Source organism: Copadichromis virginalis, linkage group LG7, assembly GCF_057382275.1.
Source record: "Copadichromis virginalis isolate Kocher_CV1m ecotype Utaka linkage group LG7, C_Virginalis_male_GT1.1, whole genome shotgun sequence".
NCBI classification, from domain to species: domain Eukaryota; kingdom Metazoa; phylum Chordata; class Actinopteri; order Cichliformes; family Cichlidae; genus Copadichromis; species Copadichromis virginalis.
Window position 1 is genome coordinate 50,496,179 of NC_140624.1, and position 20,613 is coordinate 50,516,791.

The 20,613-nt window shown below is 38.5% G+C and overlaps 1 protein-coding gene across 2 annotated transcripts in view; it reads right to left on the reverse strand.

The window, feature by feature from the left end:
• The window catches only part of LOC146706014 (lysosome membrane protein 2-like), a 34,107-nt gene extending 21,333 nt beyond the window's left edge, over positions 1 to 12,774 (reverse strand). For both annotated transcript variants that reach the window (XM_085463992.1, XM_085463991.1), the window contains exon 1: positions 12,318 to 12,774. In XM_085463992.1, coding sequence (XP_085320118.1) covers positions 12,318 to 12,440 — 123 coding nt within the window. In that variant the 5' untranslated portion in view covers positions 12,441 to 12,774. The remainder of the gene's footprint in view (positions 1 to 12,317) is intronic.
• Between the last annotated feature and the right edge of the window lie 7,839 nt (positions 12,775 to 20,613).

Below are 20,613 nucleotides of genomic sequence, written 5' to 3' on the forward strand. Positions count from 1 at the left end.
ACTTTGAAGAAAGGAAATCTCACTCCAGAAGACTTGGCAAAGGCAGAACAAGCTATTCTTCAATATGCACAACAACAGAAATTTACGACTGAAATGGCTTTAATCCGCAATGGCCTCAAAGGAGTCTCTAAGGGAAATTGTCTCTATAAACTTGATCCAGTGTTGGATGCAGGAATCCTCAGAGTGGGTGGCCGATTGAATAAAGCAGCCATGCCTATGGAATTAAAGCATCCTGTAATTTTGACAAAAGATATGCATGTGTCAACACTGATTTTACGCCATATCCATCAAAGGTTGGGACATGCAGGAAGAGCACACATGCTGTCAAAACTAAGACAAAATTACTGGATACTAAATGCAAATTCTGCTGCCAGGAAAATCATCTCTCGCTGTGTCACGTGTAGACGCAACAGAGGAAAGTTTGTTGAACAAAAGATGGCGGATCTGCCTGAAGAGAGAGTCCTGCCAGACATAGCTCCATTCACAAATGTTGGAGTGGACTATTTTGGACCTATAAGTGTTAAAAGAGGACGAAGTCTCCTTAAAAGGTATGGAGTTCTTTTTACTTGTTTCACCAGTCGTGCAGTACATCTGGAGATTGCATGTACACTTGATACAGACTCTTGTATAAATGCTGTGAGGAGGTTCATCTGTAGACGAGGCCCAGTTTCGACCATCAGATCTGATAATGCTACAAATTTTGTTGGGGCGAATCGAGAGTTGAAAGAAAGTTTGACTGAGCTGGACCATGCCAAAATTCAAAAGGCTTTTGTTCAGGATGGCATGAAATGGAACTTCAACATCCCAGCAGCTTCTCACCAAGGCGGTGTGTGGGAGCGTCTCATTCGTTCAGTAAAGAATATTTTAGCCTCAGTTCTTAAGGAGCAAGTTCTGGATGATGAAGGACTCCACACAGTCTTCTGTGAGGTTGAAGCTATAATGAACGACAGACCCATTACTAAAGTTTCAGATGACTCAAATGATCTTGAAGCACTGACACCCAATCACTTGTTGTTGCTGAAAAATAAACCAGTTTTTCCACCAGGACTGTTTCATCCAAGTGATTTGCATGTCAGGAAAAGGTGGAAACAGGTACAGTACATGGCAGAGTTGTTCTGGAAGAGATGGCTTTCTGAGTACCTACCTTTGATGCAAGAAAGACAAAAATGGATGAGGACTAAAAGATGTCTTATACCTGGAGATGTTGTTTTAATTGCAGACGCTACAGCTCCAAGAGGATCATGGATGATGGCGAAAGTCTTAAATGTAAACCAGGATGCAAAAGGCTTGGTGCGTTCTGTGAGACTACAAACAAGGACCAGTGTTTTGGAAAGGCCAGTGACAAAACTTATTTTGCTACTGGAAGCCTCATCGTGAAGAAAATCCTCAATGAAAATTAAGGATTTGTTTAAGGGAATAGCTCCTCCTTTTGGGACTTTAAAGTAATTGTGATTGTATGCACAATTAGGGGCCGGAGTGTTGGAGCTATTTGTTCTTTATTTTTGTTTTTGTTCTTATTTTTGAAATTAGTTAAAGTTTGTTGTTAGTTTACTTATATTTTGGGGTTTATTTGTCGGTTAATATTTTGTTTTAAATGATTTATTTTGTTTGTTGTTATTTTGTTAAATTAGTCAGTAAGAGCTGTAGGGCCATTTTGTTTCTATAAATAAAGAGACTGGTATAGGACCAGCATGCATTGGGGTGGGCCTATGGTTTTTTACCAGAGCAGGAGAAGCAGTAGGAAGGATCTTGTTATTGCTTGCCAAATGGATAAATAAACCAAAACCAAAACTCTCAACTAAAAGGTTTGGACAATGGACTTCTTTTGCCTGCGTACGAAATATTACCTCAGTGCAGCAGTGGCTTGTGGACTTTAAGTTGTGGGACGTTTGATCATACAAAAGTAAAGGAATTGCCACTACAACGTGTTTTGGAGTTTTTACGCGTTTTTACGTGTTTTGGAGTTTGTACGTGCTTCAGGGTTTGTACGTGATTTGTCTGTAGGGGCCACCGTAAATATACTTTTATTTATTCACTCCACATAAAATGTAATAAATAAATCATATAATACAAAAATCAACTATTCACATTTCAACTTTTAACTATTTAAATTTTCAGCTTTTTCCTTTTACAAATTTAAAGTGAAACAACACAAAACACTGCAAACCACAACACAATTAAATATAAATTAAAATATGAAAACAAAAAGAACATGCACATTCTCTGTCATATAGGCTTGCATGAATAAACTTTCTGTATCCTTTATCATCCGCAACTGAAAATAGTTGTGGATGAGTACTATACCTTTCTAATGTGCTGTTGTTATCCCTGGCTCCCTCCTGCTCAGTGTTGCCAACTCCTCAGTAAGGAAAATCGTTATTGGTTGTCCTAAAAGTCGCTAGAAGTCGCTAAATAACGTCATCGCCTAATTTGCATAATTGGTCATGCTAATCTAATTGTAAACTATGTTGTTGGAGAGAGAAATAACATCATGGAAGAGACATAAAGTGAGTAAAAAACGTCCTAAATGCATTTAGAGTTTATTTAGAACTACAAATTAAATTTCTTTTAGCAATTATTGTTTTTTTAATGTCACAATTCCAACCCTGCTCCTTTACCCGGGCCTGGACTGGCAAAAGTGACCCGAAATAAGCACTCTGGTGGAGTTACTTTGTGTGTGTGTGTGTGTTTATAAGTAGTTTTAAACCTTGTGATCCACAAAACAGCATAAGAGTAAAAGAGTAAAAGAAGAACTGACTGTGTTACAGCACCCGCTGCTTGTTGAGAGTAAAAGCGATACACGTTTTCACGTCTTTTTTTAGCGACTTTTTTAAAAAAAAAGTATGAGTATGACCTTAGCGACTTTTTTTTTTTAAAAAGTCGCGACTTTTTAAAAAAAAAAGTCGCTAAGGTGTCTGAAAACTCGCTAAATATAGCGACAAAGTCGCTAAGTTGGCAACACTGCTCCTGCTCTGTTCCTGTGCTACTGAGTGTAACTACCGCCCCTCCCCCCTCTTCCCAGCGTAAAGCACAAGGCTCGCACGAGTGAAGCGGAAAAAAGTGCGAGCGGGTGAGAGAAAAAAAACAAAAAACAAAAAAAAAAACAGCTGGTGATAAGGAGCCTCTAACAGCCATTTCATTCGCTACCGACCCATCACTATTGCACAGACATCATCACACATACAGCAATTACTAACATCCATGCATTTTAAATTTATATTCATAAATTAAATTTAAATCATATTTTTGTATATATTAATTAATTTCATCATCCCACTGCGAATTCAATGTTACATTCACCGTTTACATTCGTTTCATGTGTCACGTACATAGCTTTATACTCACAAATATTTCTATCCGGGACAGAATTTTGTTTGGCTCAACACTAAATATATCGAATTAAGAATTCAAAATAAAGCAGTGATCACAGGCGTAAAGCTTAAAGGGCGACAATTCATTCCAGTAAAGCTGAAGACATTTTTGATGACCGTGCAACACGTACCTCTAAATTTTATGTAAAACTTGTGGAAGGAAGCATCGTGGTGGTGCAGAATTAAATATTTATGTTTAAATTCTTAAGTGAAAGATTTTCCCCTCACACTGCAAAGAGGTTGACGAGGTTTACATGAGCATGACTAACAAGTTGGCCACAACATTTCCCTAAGTTAATATACAAATAAGCTTATTTTACTTGCAAGTTGTGCACCTTCACCAGCTTTATTAAGCAGGTTAACATTTTCAAAATAAAACCACTAAGCAAAAGAAAGTCCAGAGACGAGACAGTAGTCAGAAACTATAGTGAAGATGGTAATGATGGTGAAATTTCCTTTCAGGAATCAGTCATTTTTCATTATCACTTCACCAGTGGGTCACTTATACTGACCCTGGTTGACTCACATATGAGCTGAGAGACTGCCAGCCAGTTTCCCAATAAATCTTTCAACCTGAAAGAGGCTTAGCACACAAAGAGAGTCTACTGCTGGGAGGGTATCCATGGGAAGAGACCCTTCATGCTGGTGCAATGTGGAAAAGGCAGTAACTTGACACAGCTGAAATATATCATATTGCCAAACTAGCAGATAACTGAGTATGTCTCCATGTGAGTTAAATGCTTGTGTCACTCCCACAGATACATTCTTCTTTCCAGTTTCCACTTAAAAATGAAACTTGATATCTTCTCCAGCCATTTTATTAACAAACATCTATCTACTTGCTTGAACAAGTGAAGAAGAATTCTTTTATGAAACATGGTGTACTTTGCAAAACTTTCATTTCTTGTTTTAACAGGACTTGATATGAATTAATGTGACCATTAAAGCCACAACAATGATCATATATAGCAACTCCTGGGTAAATTCCAGAGTGTTCATCTGGGAAAATGCAAACATTTTCATTTTGAGCTTGAACACTTACATATGAACATGTGTTTACATAAACAATCCGGTCCAAAACCGGATTAATTAATTTTAATTTGTTTAATTTGTTTCCAAAACCCCGCAGTCAGGACATGCTATATTGTATTTAGATAGAAGCTAGCGAGCTAACTTCCTGCTAACTTCTAACTCCGTTAAATGTCATAAATTCCGTTTTCATGGATGCCTGGATGTTAAACTCAATTGTTACACCTGGTAGAGCAGAACGCTGATCATTTTATTAAAGATGAAAGACTTTAGACTGTTTTTCAACTCTCAGTAATGCCACAGTGATCGTTTGATATATGGACCTGCAGCGGAGTTCAGGCCCAGACACGGCTAGTGACGTCAGACTGAACAACCGGATAAGTTATAAAAATTACTGCTCCAACCTCTACACATATTTCATCTTAGCAAACCATAGTTGATTTGGACATCTACTTTATGCAAGACACAAAGACATTTTTTCAACTACTTTTTACAGACAGATTACTTCACTTTCAGTCCAGTAATGCCAGAGGGTAAGAAGCTCACTTGAGTTATGTCACCTCGATACATCTTTTATATATATATATAAATCTTGCTTTAAGTTTGTATCTGTCTTGTGTGAAACTTGTATGAAAAGCATACAGTCAAACAAACAAACAAACAGATATTGCAGACATAAACAAAAAGGCTAATCCAAAAGAAGAAGCCACTGCTCCAAAACTGCCAAAAATACCCCCGATAAAGATTTCCTGTTCTTGAGAAATGTCCTTGGGTATGACGAAACTGTTTGGTCATGCACAACCCCAACCCAAGCGAAGTTTACAAGTTTACAAGAAAAATATCACATTACTTTACAGAAAAAAATACTTCACACTTCACTAAATACTTTTTTTCTTATGCAGGCTAAAATATGGGTATATAAGTGGAAGCTACAAACCATGAACCAGAGAGATGAAGCTTGTTGTAAACGGGTCTTTCAAATGGAAACTAATCTGAACTCTAAAGATTGTAACCAAAGACTAGGGTTGTCAAAATGCTATCATCTCAAGCTTAGTATTGATATTGATAATGAATACTGATCTGTGCAAATGTTTGTAGGAATAACCTCTGTTACCTCATGTGCTTCTGGTTAATTTGCATCACATTTTTGTTGCAGATTAAATATTTTTAAGGTAGACTTCTACCCTTTCTATCTGGCTGCTGGTAGAGTTTTCTTAACTTTAATCAGGAACTTTAAGACAACGATATCACATTTAAGACAAATAACTATTTATATTATATACGGACAGGACCATTAACATTTGCTGCCTACTTCTCTCCCAGTTTAATAGAGTGGTTTTATTTTTCATCATTTCTGCTCGCTGCTATATTAATGATAAATAATAGCTAATGTTTATGATGCTTCACCAAGTTTTTTTTGCTGCTCTTCATGTATTTATCTGCTAGCGAAAGCGAGGGCTGTGCACCTGCTTGTCTGGGTGTGGTTGTCAAGTTATGTGTCAGATAAAGGAGGTGATGATGACACTGTTGGCATCAATATTGCTGGAAATGACTGGTGCATCAGTAATTGTTTTTAGTATCAATTAATATCTGAGTAGCAACATTATGTTATGTGTGTTGACCTTGTACCTTGTTAACCAGCATACTCTGCAACTTCTCTGTTTGGAAAACATGCTTGATAGAGCACAATCACAAAACTCAGCTGATCCAAGCAGAGTTGTGCACTGTGTAAAGGAGTAACCCAAATTGTACTCTGACAATAAAACAAGAATATTTAAACTATAGTACACACTACAAGTAGGGCTGCCACGATTAGTCGACTAGTCACGATTACGTCGACTATCAAAATCGTCGACGACTGATTTAATAGTCGATGCGTCGTTTGAAGCTTTGTAAGATCACAAAAGACGCAGGAATGAGTAGTAGGATTTAAGAGTGTAATAACGGACTGAAACAGAAGATGGCAGCACTGCATGTACAAGGATGCCAGCTGCCGTTAAACCCCGAAGAAGAAGAAGAAGCTGTGTCCCAGAATTCATAGCGCAGCCCTGCTCAGTTTCCAACAATGGCAGCAGCTAGTTAGTTTTAATATTACTCTTATTATTCTTTCTGGGTCACAAAATAAACGTTTAACATATTTTCAGGCGAGAATGTAGCTGTGTAAGCCTCAAATATCTGCTCAGTTTATCAGGACACCACATATTTTCAAAATCGCTCCGACGCCTGTTACCCCACTAGCTCGTTAGCGAGCCGGGGGCAAGGCTCACTAGCGCCGTGAGAACACCGGACTCGGTGCAAATCGTTTTCAAACCCACCGCCGTCTTTCGCTACTCAGGTTAAACATATATAAGTCACTTAGATAACTTAAAAATGTTATTGTTTGGCTTTTTTAGTATTTTATTTATTCCTGAGTAAATTGGTTTGGCTGAGATTAAAGTTATTGTTTTTGCACAGCTGAATAAACGTCAAGCAGACAAATGATTATCAGAAGTGTGAGATGCTCGAGAATTTACTCCGGTGTCCTGTTATATTTTAGATAGCAAGGAGTTTATTAAACTTCACTGAAACAATCTGCAAATTCCATTAAAATTTAATAAACTATCATCTTGTCTTTATTTTTAGTTACCACATACCTTAAACACTTAAAGCTGTAAGCTAATGATAGTTATATAAGAGCAGATGCTGCTGGTGCAATAAGCTGTATGCTGTAAGTCCAATGGATGCATGATCTGATTAGTCGACTAATCGCAAAAATAATCGGTGACTAGTCGACTATCAAAATAATCGTTTGTGGCAGCCCTAACTACAAGGCATGTAGTAGGACCCCCAGACCCCCCTCTTCAGAATAACGGTAACCACCAACCCTCCACCTTGTCTCTTGACCTCAATAACTTAATGGCCTGTATGTTCTTGTTTTGTTCTGGACTAGAAACTGACTGTACTTGAGTTTTACTAATGGGCATTAAAGTACCTAAACCTCTTTTAGAAAGAGCTACTGTGCAATCCACTTACATAGAGATTTTCTTAAGGCTCCAGACTTTGAGTCAAAAGTATATTTATCACTGTAAGTGACGTGCTACTGATTAATATAAATGTCACATAATTGTGTTATTTAGCGACTAAAGACTATTCTGTTACAGACGACTAAAAATTCTGACAACTTTCTTGTTCAAGCGTGAAAATAATTTAATGACATTAATCAGTTCTGTGACATCTGTGATCAAAATATACTAACTGCAGAAGCTCATCTTCAGCTCATTACCTTTTTGTTTTTTTCTCCATTTTCAGAATCAGAAAGGGTTTTATTGCCAAATGTTGAGCGGGTTTACAAAATTAGGAAATTGCTGCGGTGCTTCAGTGCAAACATACTGTTTCCACACCAAGCCTAACGGTCAAAGAAAATGAAAATTTTCACATCATCAATAGAAAGTCTTGCATATGGTTGTCGACCTCTAAAGTCTGCGAAGAATAATCTGATACCTGTTATGAAGTCTTGATATGAAAACAAGCATGAAGGTGTGCCATATGAGAATACTGACTGTGGGCCAATGGGTCTTTCATGTCCGCACTATTATTGAGGAAAAGTGAACCTTTTGGGAAAGCTCCACTACTTTCTACCATCTGAAATGTTGGAAATCATCGAAATGTCTGGACCTCAGTGACTAAAGATATGATGAACATTACTACAAATGTTTTCAATGTTGGGCAGATGCTGGATCAAACATTGATCGCAAAACTGTTGCATTCAATGCACCCGTCCAATTTGATAAGTTTCTGACCCATTTTTAAGCTTATGCAGCAAGACTAAGCGCTTCAGTTAGCTTTAATTAATTAAAACATTTAGAAATCAAAGACCATTGTTCAATGTACTACGAAACACAATGGCTAAAAAAACAAGAGTTAAAGGAAGTGAAAACAGTAGCTATTCTACATGTTGAGAATGCAAACTTTCTTTTGAAGATGCACAGATGGCACTGTTCTTGGCCAATACAGATTATTTTTAAAAGCATGACCTGCTAATTCTGATTTTCTTTTCTAGGAACTATGACTGGCAGCTGAATAAGCATAAATTCACTGAATAAGCATAAATTCACTGAATGCACGACGCCCTGACAGTGTGTTTATTTGTAGTTGTGTCCCTCTGACCTTTTCACCTTTGGTTCTCAAGATAATCCATCTGAGAATCCTCTAAACCCACAAAACTCTTGAAACGGGATGACTTGACTGGGGTCTGTGTGGGTGACAATTTTGATGTTAACATTGCTCTAAGTATGAGTTTCCCATAAGCAACAGTAAAAAAGCATTAGGGCTACCATGATTAGTCGACTAGTCACGATTACGTCGACTGTCAAAATCGTCGACGCGTCGTTTGAAGCTTTGTAAGATCCCAAAAGACGCAGGAATGAGTAGTAGGATTTAAGAGTGTAATAACAGACTGAAACAGAAGATGGCAGCACTGCATGTACAAGGATGCCAGCTGCCCTTAAACCCCGAAGAAGAAGAAGTAGCTCTGTCCCAGAATTCATAGCGCAGCCCAGCTCAGTTTCCAACAATGGCTGTATCCCAATTCAGGGTCTGCAGCCTTAAAGTACGCAGCCTCAACGATCCTCAAGGGCCGCGTACTCAAAGACCGCTAAGGCCGGAAGTGCGAGGCTTGTGAAATGGGACGGTCTAGCCTCTGTTGCGCTGTCCAGGTTGCCTAGCAACCATGATACTAACAACTGGAAACATGTCATACAGCTTTGTTTGACAGAAATGAAGGAGAAAATCTTTTGTTCATTTGTTTGTTTGTTTCTACATGAGCTTTGATCATTCTCTGTAAGATTAAGCTCAGCTATTGAACGCTGTATATTTTAAAGTAAAGGCTATAAAACCAAGTTAGTACAAACGTCACTAATGTCACATAACTTTGCCGACATGTGGCCAACAGTAATGTTTTAATGTTCGTCGTTATTAAACATTTGCACATAAATAAGTGACATAATATTCAGTACTTACTTAAAGTTTACTCTTCGGGCGCCCCTCATCCGCCGTTTTTTTTCGGCAAAATTATCCACACCCACCGCCGCGCTATGCATTCTGGGCCATGAAGTCTACACTGCCACAGCCTTAAAATTCGGGGAAATGAAGGACGCATTTCAGGGCCGCATTTCGAGCAGCCTTTGAATTGGGATAGCCTTCGGCGCGCTGCTGTGACGTAATCGGCCTTGAAATGCGTACTTTAAGGCTGCAGACCCTGAATTGGGATACAGCCAATGGCGGCAGCTAGTTAGTTTTAATAATACTCTTATTATTCTTTCTGGGTCACAAAATAAACTTTTAACATATTTTTAGGCGAGAATGTAGCTGTGTAAGCCTCAAATATCTGCTCAGTTTATCAAGACACCACATATTTTCAAAAGTGCTCTGACGTTTTCGGAGACGTCTGTTACCCACTAGCTCGATAGCTAGCCGGGGGCAAGGCTCACTAGAGCCCGTGAGAACACTGGACTCGGTGCAAATCGTTTTCAAACCCACCGCCGTCTTTCGCTACTCAGGTTAAACATATATAAGTCACTTAGATAACTTAAAAATGTTATTGTTTGGCTTTTTTTTTGTATTTTATTTGTTCCTGAGTAAATCGGTTTGGCTGAGATCAAAGTTATATTTTTTACACAGCTGAATAAACGTCAAGCAGACAGCTGATTATCAGAAGTGTGAGATGCTCGAGAATATACTCCAGTGTCCCATTATATTTTAGATAGCAAGGAGTTTATTAAACTTCACAGGAACCCACAAACACAGGTGGAAAACGTCCTCTCAGCACTGACAACACATACACTGCATTTATAGAAAGTTCTATAAATAAGTAAATTAATTATGTAACACTTCCCCCCATGGATATGTCTCCCCAGACCATAACTATCCCACCACCAAACTAGTGATGCTGAATGTTCTGTGCAGCTTCTCCTCCTTCTCACATGTACTGAAGGTGAACCTGCTCTCAACTGTGGAAATCAGACAGTACCAGTGATGGACCTGCCAATTCTGGTAATGATCAGGCACCACAGTGCCAGGTGGTGAGCACAGGACCCACTAAAAGGACCCACCTTCATAAAGTCTGTTGCTGATTGTTTTGTCAGAGACAGTCACACCAGTGGCCTGCTGGTGGTCATATTGTAGGTAATCTGGCAGTGCTGAAACTGTCCCTCCTTGCATGAAGGAGCAGATACTGGTCCTGCTGATGGGTTAAGGACCTTCCAGCTTATCTAGATTCAAGCTCTCTCTCCTACAGTAACAGCCTGTCTCCTGGAATCGCCTACTCCTAATGCTCTTGAGAGTGTGCTGGGAGACACAGCAAACCTTCTGGCAATGGTACGTATTGATGTGCCATCCTGGAGGAGTTTGACTAGCTGTGCAACATCTGTAGGGTCATCATATCACCTCAAGCTACCAGTAGTGACACTGACTCTAGCCAAATGCCAAAGTAGTGAAAAAACTGTCAGAAAAGACGAGGAGGTAAATGTCTGTTTCCTCCACGTGTGAAACCATTCCTGTTTTGGAGGTTGTCTCATTGTTACCCCTCTAGTGCATCTGTTGTTAATTTCATGAACACCAAAGCAGCTGAAACTGATTAACAACCCCCTTTGCTACTTAACTGATTGCTATACTCTGACTTAAACATTTTCCTTTAACTTTTTTGACCAGCGTAAACTGTAGTTAGCATAGTTAGATTAGCTAATATCAGAACCAACTCCATGAATTCCACATTTGTCACTGCCATGACAAACAAAGTAGGAAGATTTAACATTAAAAACAGAACGCTAAAAATGATACCGGGAACTACAAAAGGTATTCATTATTATTTTTCCACATATTACTAATTTAATCTTTAATATCCCCACTAAGGGCATTAATCATCACTGGCAACAGTCGTTGATGGCCAAAGGTGGGACTGATTTTACTCGGCAAACACACAAAGGCGGATAGTAAAACTTTGTAGGCCAGTCCACAGCACATAACTAATTCTGAAGAATTAGCGCCATGACGTCCATTAGCTTTGCATGGCAGTTCCATATTAGCATATTAATTGCAAGTTATCCAAACTTGCTCTATCTTACCCATTGCACTGGTGTGGGATGTTGAAACAGAGTTTACACAGCTAATATTTTAGTTTAGAGTGGCTGCGGCATCTTAACTTGTTACACTTAATTTAAAGTCAATGAAAAGTTATGTTGTTACGTTTAAGTTGACTTCTTATCTTGTGTGGACAAGAAAGTAACTTGTTTGCACAAGAGGAGTGACTTGTTGGGACAAGATATACATATCACAATATAAGAGATCAATAGGAATTTCTTTAGATCAGTCATTTCCTAGGAAGAAGTATTTATAGTCATGTGTGTGCTCATGGAACTGGGACTGAGGCTATGTAACTGTAGAGAAGAGAAAGTGCTGATTGCATAGTACAGGCTACTTAACCCATAACAGCCCATTTTTGGCCCATCCCCCTCCACCTCACGCGGCCACTCCTTCTGAGACACATAGCCCATCACTGTCTGTTTGAACAGTCGCTGAACAACTATTTTACTCTTGTTTCTATTCAGCGCAATCCACTTAGGTTTCTGATGTGGATAAATAAAACATTACTTTATTTTAATGACCAATAAAACAATGAATGCAATAAAACCAACAGGAAAAAACAGCTCATGTTGGAAAGTGTGAAGAGAATTGGAGGGTATGCAAATGAGTAAGGGTCTCACACACAGGCACACAGACAATGGCATCATTTTAGTGTTCATCATTCTCAACACTCTCCTTGTAAACAATTAGCCCATTCACAGGGGGGAAAATGCACGTCATCACTCATTCAAGCAGCCATGCATGCACGTGAGCTTTAAAAGGTAGAAGAATATAACGGTGTGTGTGTTTTCCCTTTACCTTTTTCAGGCGGTTGTTCATTAATGTGCGGAAAACTTGCCCTGCAAACAAGCCAATCCCAACCGCGAGCAGGACGGCGCAGGTGATCCCAACCACGTAAATGGTACACGATCTCCGTGTCATGTTGGCAAGTGGCAGGAAGAGAGAGTTGCGAGCGGGACTCTTGAAGGATGAATGGATGGATGGATGGATGGACACTTTAATGTCCCCACGTTTCCCCACTGCAGACACAGAATTTTTTTCCCCTCTTTGGCTTACTGAAAAAAGTTGCAGAAAAGTTTCTTCACGGCTATATCTCAAAGGTGCTGAGCGTTTAGTTTTCCAAAATTACAGAGAGCTGCGAGGAAGTTTTTTGTGACTTGCTGGTGATAGTGAAAGTTTTATTTATTGACTACCACGAGGTCCCCATTCCTCTCAGTCGGTCTGAAGCGGCGACCTTAAAATAAAACATGTGCCACGAGTATTTGTAGCAGGCTGTAAAAACTCTCCCTCCCTCCTCACGAGGGAGCGCCGATTGGTTGATACGGTTTACGAGCCAGCAAGGGTGTGTGCGCGGGCGTGCGCCCCGTGAACGCACCACCACATGCTGAGCAACCCTAAACGTATCACTGTTAGCTCAACTGCTCCAAAACTGAAACGCGGTTTCACTCTATGTGACTGAAGGTGGTTATGTGTAATCTGAGCGCTATCTGTGACACCAGAACACGTGGCGAGTCAATAAGTCGTCCACTTTCTCGTGCTCTGATTCAAAAAGCTCAGAGCCAGATGGATATCATTTCACTCATATACACGCGCAACACTTCCGGCTACTGCTTTATGTCAAAAGCCCTTCACCTTGCTCAAGGGCAGATAAGATAGTAGTTTCCGCAGTGAGCTGGAAGTGGTTAACCCAAAGAAATTTGTTTCTATTTAATTAAACCGTGAGCTAAAGGCTGCTGGACTACTTTCCATAAACATGCCTTACTTTCCACTACAGTTGTGGGAAGACAGCCTAACTACAGGCTGAGGCAAAAATTAAACTAAAATGGATAGCTTTTTTTTCCCATTATCTAGGTGACTTTTTAAACCAATGCTTGCTTGGACTTCTTTTTCTTATGTTACGATATCTCAAGGATTAAATGAGTAATTGAACTTTTTTACACTGACAAAAAGGGGAATTCCACTTGTCTGGCCTACAGAGCAAAGTAGGTTGCTCTTAAAAGTTGTTAAGAATAAAAGCTTGCATATGCATATGCTTGCATATGTTTTTTAAATGGTTTAAACCAGGAAATATGTGTGATATCAGACACATTTCCTGGTTTAAACCATTTAAAAAACCGTTACTTTTCAAAGCCAGTGTTCCAAAGTGCTTCCTAGAAACACCTAATAAAAGACAAAGGTCAAATGAAACGTCAAAATTAGAAAAAGACACATTTGTGATTCCAAATTCTAGTGAATAACCTAAAATTGACAAAAAAATATAATTGTTAAAAAATAAGATGGAATTTAGCTTCATATATATGATCCTCGAGCTCTGGGAGTTTGAGGGTCCTGCGCAGTATCTTAGCCATTATTAGCACTGCACTGTTCTTGACTGAGACCTCTGATGTTGGTGATGTAGCTTGCCATCAACAGTGTGTGAATGTGTGTGTGTGAATGGGTGGATGACTGGATGTGTAAAGCGCTTTGGGGTCCTTAGGGACTAAAGCGCTATACAAATACAGACCATTTACCATGTTGTGCTTTGAATTTCCTGAAACCACTTTTCCAGTTTTGGGGTTAAAGGTCCTAATGCTCCTTGTACCACTGGGATCACATTGAAATTTCCTTCCATATCTGCTCCAACTGTTCCTTCAGTCTAATTTGGTGAAGCAGCTGAAAGTGATTAACAGCCCACTCTGCTACATCAACATCCCTGATGTTTAACTGACTTATGCTTCACTCGAATTAAAAAGTGCCTCCTTTTTTTTTTTTGAGCAGTAAATATATATATATATATACATAAATATACATATACATTATTTAAAAAAAGTAAACTAAAATTTTATGAAAAAAACCTTATGGAGTTAGCATAATGAGGAAACAATGAATCAGGATGAGTAGTTTTTGTCTTTTGGGCCACACATCATTCATCCAATTCTCTGTAAAGGGGATGTTCACAGTCAGACGAGTGATGCAAACTCAGTGACACCATGCCATATTGGAAAAAAATTTACAAGGAAACCAATGAATGGCTCGAGGCTGGCTCAGACACTCAGGTTATTCCATTTATCAGCCTTGTGTCCATATGGTGAGACTTTAATCCAATAATTCCGATTACTGAAGAAGGCACACATTCCCCCTGAAAGCTTTCACAGAGTTCTGACAGTCCTCTGGTGTATGCTCCTCAATGATAATCTCATGGTTATCTGAGTCTGTTCCAGCATTTGTTCCAGTGTGTTCATGAACCCAGATTTTTCTCTTTGTATACAAAGCCCATTTTACATATCATCACATGTTCCCGTTTCCTTTACCGGCAGTGATGAGATCAGTTTGAGATACCTCTGCTTTTACTAGAGACGGTCTAGCATAGGCCTCTTTTATCAGAAACGGCTATTCTTTTCTTGGTAGTTGTGCTCTATATGTTTGTGTACATAACAACAAATTAGAAACACAGTGCTGTAATAACACAAACCACCAGCTGGTCTATTTGCTTTTTAGAGATGTTTTTTTGCTACTGCAGTTTTCCTGCCAACACATTTGAGGCTGGGCAGTGGAATGAATTATTGATGTCTGACTGCTTTCAACTTTAGCAATAGCTCAAATTCACCTGATATAAATTGAGGTCCATCATCTGTCACTATCCCTTTGGGCATTTGTTTTGCTGGCTGCGGTGCTCTGCCTTATGAATAACATCAGGCCAGCGTGCATATCCATCCATAACAGGCATCTGTTTAACATCCCTTGAAAATTGAAGGTGTGTCCTCTCCCAGATGCAGAAATCACAGTATGTGAAATGCGTTTTCTATACGTTGCTGCATATTACACAGATTCTGCTGCTTTTCAATTACCGTATGTGTACACCGCCGTAGAAGGCCTTTGGAGAGCGTATTCATTCACTCCCACAGTGGCTGAAATCTATCTGTGAAAAAAACCTGCCAGGTGTTTTTTTATAGGATGACCCTGAAACTCCTGAGAACACAGTTTTCATGTGAGGTCAAATCGAAGTTTCACAAATGCAAGCATCCTCTGCTGTGTATACTTTGATTTTTCAGACAACATATGCTGTGCAAAATCTTTTTGGGTTTCTTCTGCTTTTCATATGCAGCGGTAGGAATGCAAGACACCAAGAGCGCTGAGTTTGGTTTAGGAAATCTGTGATCTGCTAATGGAAGTCAGGATAACGCATCAGGATTTCCGTGCTGTTCACTTGTTTTATACTAAATCTCACAGGCACAATAAATCCAGCTAAAATCAGGAGCATTTATCACATGACGCATAACGACTCCCAGTCTCTGCAGTAATCCTGTCATCGGGTTATTGGAGTGGCAAAATTAGACATGGACTCACTATAGTGACTGATCAAATGGAGAACTGAATGTAGTTTACTAGTAACAGCTATTAGTGGTGGCAGTGGGTGCTGCCGCTTTGAGATCATGTGAATTCCCTTTGCGCCAGTGACATTTCTCAAGCATGACACACTGTGTTATTGGGTGAAAGTATATTCCCTCTGTAAGCATTAGTTTTAGGCTTTTAAGCACTTCTTTAAGGTTATAGGATCTCTGTGTCCTGCCCCACAATTACAATGTTTTCCAAATACTGAATTAAACCAGCTTTGAAATACAAACTGCTCTTTATTGCAGTCTGTTTACATGATACAGCCCCTTATGAATTGTAAGGTCAAGTAGTCCTGAGAGCTGTCTTGTAACTTTACATATTGATAAAGAGTGGTCATTTTTCATCACTCCCTGGTTTTTGTGATTTGATCATGTGCATATATTAAGGTCAATCAGTAACCCTCTCAGTCTGATACATCTAATGGTTGCTTAGACATATATATATATGTTGTTGTTGTTTTTGGCCTAATCTGTAATTCATTGGTGTAATTACCCTGTAAGCCTGTATTTGTCGTAAAAATCAGACCTCCAGGCAATACATGTATTGCTTTGATCCCTGTTACTTTCATTAAATTGGTTAAAATGCTTCAGGTATTTCTCGTGTACAGCCTCTCCTGCAAACGCTCTTGTGCTAACCTGTTTACCAGAGATAGATGATGTTTGACTTCTCTTCTTCATTCGCTTTGATACAAGAAGTAGTGTTTCTAGTGTCTAGTGTTTCTGTAGGACCCAAAAATAACCAAAAATAATATGACATGGTTTCAAACTGTGTAATATACTAAATACCAAAATATGTAATAACCTAAAAATGTTTTGTCACATAGAGTGACTTGTTAGTGGGTGAAATGCTATTTCACCCACTAACACTAACACTAACACATACTTGTTTCCTGTTAGATCATCATGATCTTAATAGCAAGGAAGGTTAGAGCCTTCCTATCCCCATTATATATCAGTAATATGGTTGGTGCTGTGACATGCTGATGCATTCAGATATTTTCATGGTTGTTGCTGAGTCATAATACTCCTATACTCCATAATAATTGTAGTATGTGGGGCAATAGCTTTTCTTTTTGCTTCTGATGTGGGCCACAGCAGCACCACTGCATTAGACACACTTTTTAAGACACATTAATCTGATTGCTAAAGCTTTTTGCAGCATAGTTATTTCCTCACGGTGTGACACTCAACACACTTGCATATTTCTTTCCCCATTTCTTGGTGATTTTGAAAGTTTTTGTCCAACCAGTCAGCATTTGGAGAACTAGAGTACATTTCACATTTAACATTAACTACACCAGATATTAGCTTTTATGCAGGTCTGCATTGTTATACTCTGCTTTGCAACAGTGCTCCAAGTTCATACTCATAAAAATGCAGTAGACTTTAGCCCCAAATATACTAAAGTACAGGACAGAGTAGATGTGTTGAAGCACCCTAAAATTATCATTAATTCATATAAATACGACTTTTTCTCAGCAACAGCTCTTCTCTGGGGATCTCGGATTATGGATTTTGGATGTGAAGTCAGATGTTTGTTTTAGTTGCTCCATGGGTGAGAGATACTGGAGGAAACACAGTGATTACTGTATATCTCTCTGTTTCTCTGTGAGATTTGAAAACTTCCATCAACTGTAAATCAGAGTGTAAATAACAGTTTCATGAGAACATCCACATTTGGTTTATTAATGATAAAACCCATGAAAAGATGCTGTGCCCATTCTGATGATATTGGAAGGAGGCTTCCACTTCACTGAATGACTTCACCTGGGCCACATGCTGAGACCTTTAAAATGGAAAATGGAACTATACCAAATCTCCTCCCTGAGTGTAGAAGTTCAAATACATCATATAGAGGATGTAGATAACAATAAAAGCCTTTGAAGTTGCTCTTTTGAGGAAAATGGAAATACTTCCACTGATCTAACCTACCACTTTATATGTGATGCATTTTTTGTGCCAGAGGAAGCTTCTGTAATCAAGTTATATTAGGAAGTGCAGTCAGCCTTCTCAGTATTACAGTCTTAATGTATATTCTGCCTTTTTAGGCTCTCTCTGGGCGAATCATCTTGAGGTTTTTTTGTGTGTGGTGGGGCGGTTAAGCTGAAGTCTTTAGGCTGTGTTTATTGTGTGTTTATTGATTCATAAAAGCAGTTTCTTGAATTTGTAATAACTAGAAATTAAAGTTGCAGACATCTTAGTAAGTGTAATTTAGTATGGTGTAACGTAAATGTTAAAAGTTTTGTTGCTGTGCAATTGTTCTTTTACTGGATCTCCCACATTATGAAATGAGAAATAGTTTTTTTATACTGAAAATTGTGCCTGGGAGTTTAAACAATAAAGTTGCATTTAGCTCATCTATAAGCTGAAATTTGCTTTTGCCCTTGTGAACTATTTTCATATTATCACTTGATGCATTGTTATAATAAAGTGCTTGTACCATTCAATAGTGTTTGAGAAGGGCTCAGAGTACAGCTGCTGCTCCTCCATATCAAAAGGAGCAAGTTGAGGTGGATCTGTCTAGGATGCTTTCTGGGCACCTCCTGGGTGGGGTGTTCTGAGCATGTCCACACAGGAGGAGGCTTTGTGGTAGATCCAGGACCAGCTGGAGAGATTATATTTTTTGGCTAGCCTGTGAACACCTCGGTGTTCCCCTGAATAAGCTAGAAGAGGTGGCTGTGAAGAGGGATGTCTGGATTTCTCTGCTGAGGATGCTGGAAATTGCAACATCTGTGCTTTCCACAAAGAATTCAAACTGATTTGTCTGCCCACAGAACAATTTTCCACTTAGCCTCACTGCATTTTAAATGGGCTTTGACCAAAGAAGGTGACCGAATTGGTCTGGATCACATTGACTGGTGGCTTCTTCTTTGCATGTCTTTAATGTGAAAACTCATTATCACAGACTCTTGCAGACCTTTCCATCGCTCTGGTTTTCTCTCTCACAGAAGTAAATCTGCAGTCTTACTATCTTGCTTTTGTGCTGAGACACTTTGCTTAGCCTTGAAAGGCACATGCCTTTGCCATTATCCATTATTCGTCTGCAACTTTGTAAATCCACAGGGTGTGTTGTCATTCAGGAATAAGCGCTTTGAGAATGCAAATAACATGCCTGGAAAACAGGTCCAAATGCAAACACAGTCATAATATACATACAACTTCAAAGGAGAACCCTATTGAAGAATACAAATCCAGAGCCCTTTTCATGTGTTGGCCTAATTTTATAAATAGGCATTAGGAAATATATCCATTGTCTTATATTGGCCTCCTGTGGTTTTCATTGTATAGGCTACAACGTGATGAAAGTCTTAGAACCAGCTATGTTTAAACATCAAGCATGTTACACATAACAGGAAAACGCATCAGCAGAACCCTCAGCTGTAATAGCATGCTCCCCCTTTTGAAATGCCACTGTACATAGAAACATTGACAGACATAACAGGATATATAAATTTACAGTTTAACAACAACAGGAAGACAATGTCAAGTTTATTAGACAGTAGTTACATAAACATGTCAATGTTTGAAGAAACTTAACGGTTTATTAGTCACATTGGCATTTAGGAAGTGTGAAAACAATTACTTTTGCTTGAGACTTTCTTTACTTTTCTTTTCTGGGAGACGTTGAAAACCCCCCCCAGAAATGTATGAAAAAAGCAGCATGTTTCCTATATGTATACAGCGAGAGGCTGGAGAAATGTAGAAACATCCCTCCCACTCAAACAAGCAAATTTCTGTGTTAGTCATTCATTTAATTAGCTGTTATCATCTGATGCAAGAAGCAGATTCTTTCTCTCTGAAACAGCCGCAGCTGGACATGTGGGTACTAATGCAATCATAGCTCGCTAATCATGAAGCTATACAGAAGCTGTCCATTGTGTGCTCAGCCTCCTAGCTAAAACCCTGCGAGAAGTTATTTACTTTTACGAAAGGAATTCAAAACTTTTGAAAAAGATTTATACTTTTAAGGGTTTAAAAAAGATCACATATCAATTAAAGGAAATGAGAATCTCTTTACTAGTTTGAATGAATATATATGATTTTAATAAATGAACGTATTAAATTAATACATTTTTATAAATTCAAATTAATTGCATATCACTTTCATTTACATTTTCAATCACGACCAGTGTTGGGCAAGTTACTTTGAAAAAGTAATTAATTATAGTTACTAGTTACTTCTTCAAAAAACAAATGAGTTAGTAACTGAGTTACAAGATTCTAAAAGTAATTAATTACTTGAAAAGTAACTATTGTATTACTTTAAAAAAAAATGTTTAACCCTCTGGGGTCCAGGGTATAATTGGCCATTTTTAACTACTTTTGATTAAACCTCTATAATTCACCTTTAAAAACTATTTACTTTGCCTTGTTTGGTATCATTCTTTTCAGCACAACCTCACATGTCTGAATTTACATTTATGTTTTCATTTTGACATACTGTATTAACACAATTGATCTTAAATCAGACAAAAAACATATAATCCGAGTAGAAAAAGTTATATTTTTTTACTGTAACAGCCACAAACATGTTTAATGAATCATATTTTATAACTTTAAATGCAAATATAAATTGTCAATTTTAAAATCATATGCACAAGCTTTGCAAACAACAAAGTTATTTGCAGCCATTTACCTTTTACCCCTTTTTTAAATAACCATTTCAAACTATTTACAGAACAGTCAGCTGTTCTGCATCAATAAGATTCCGCACAAAATAT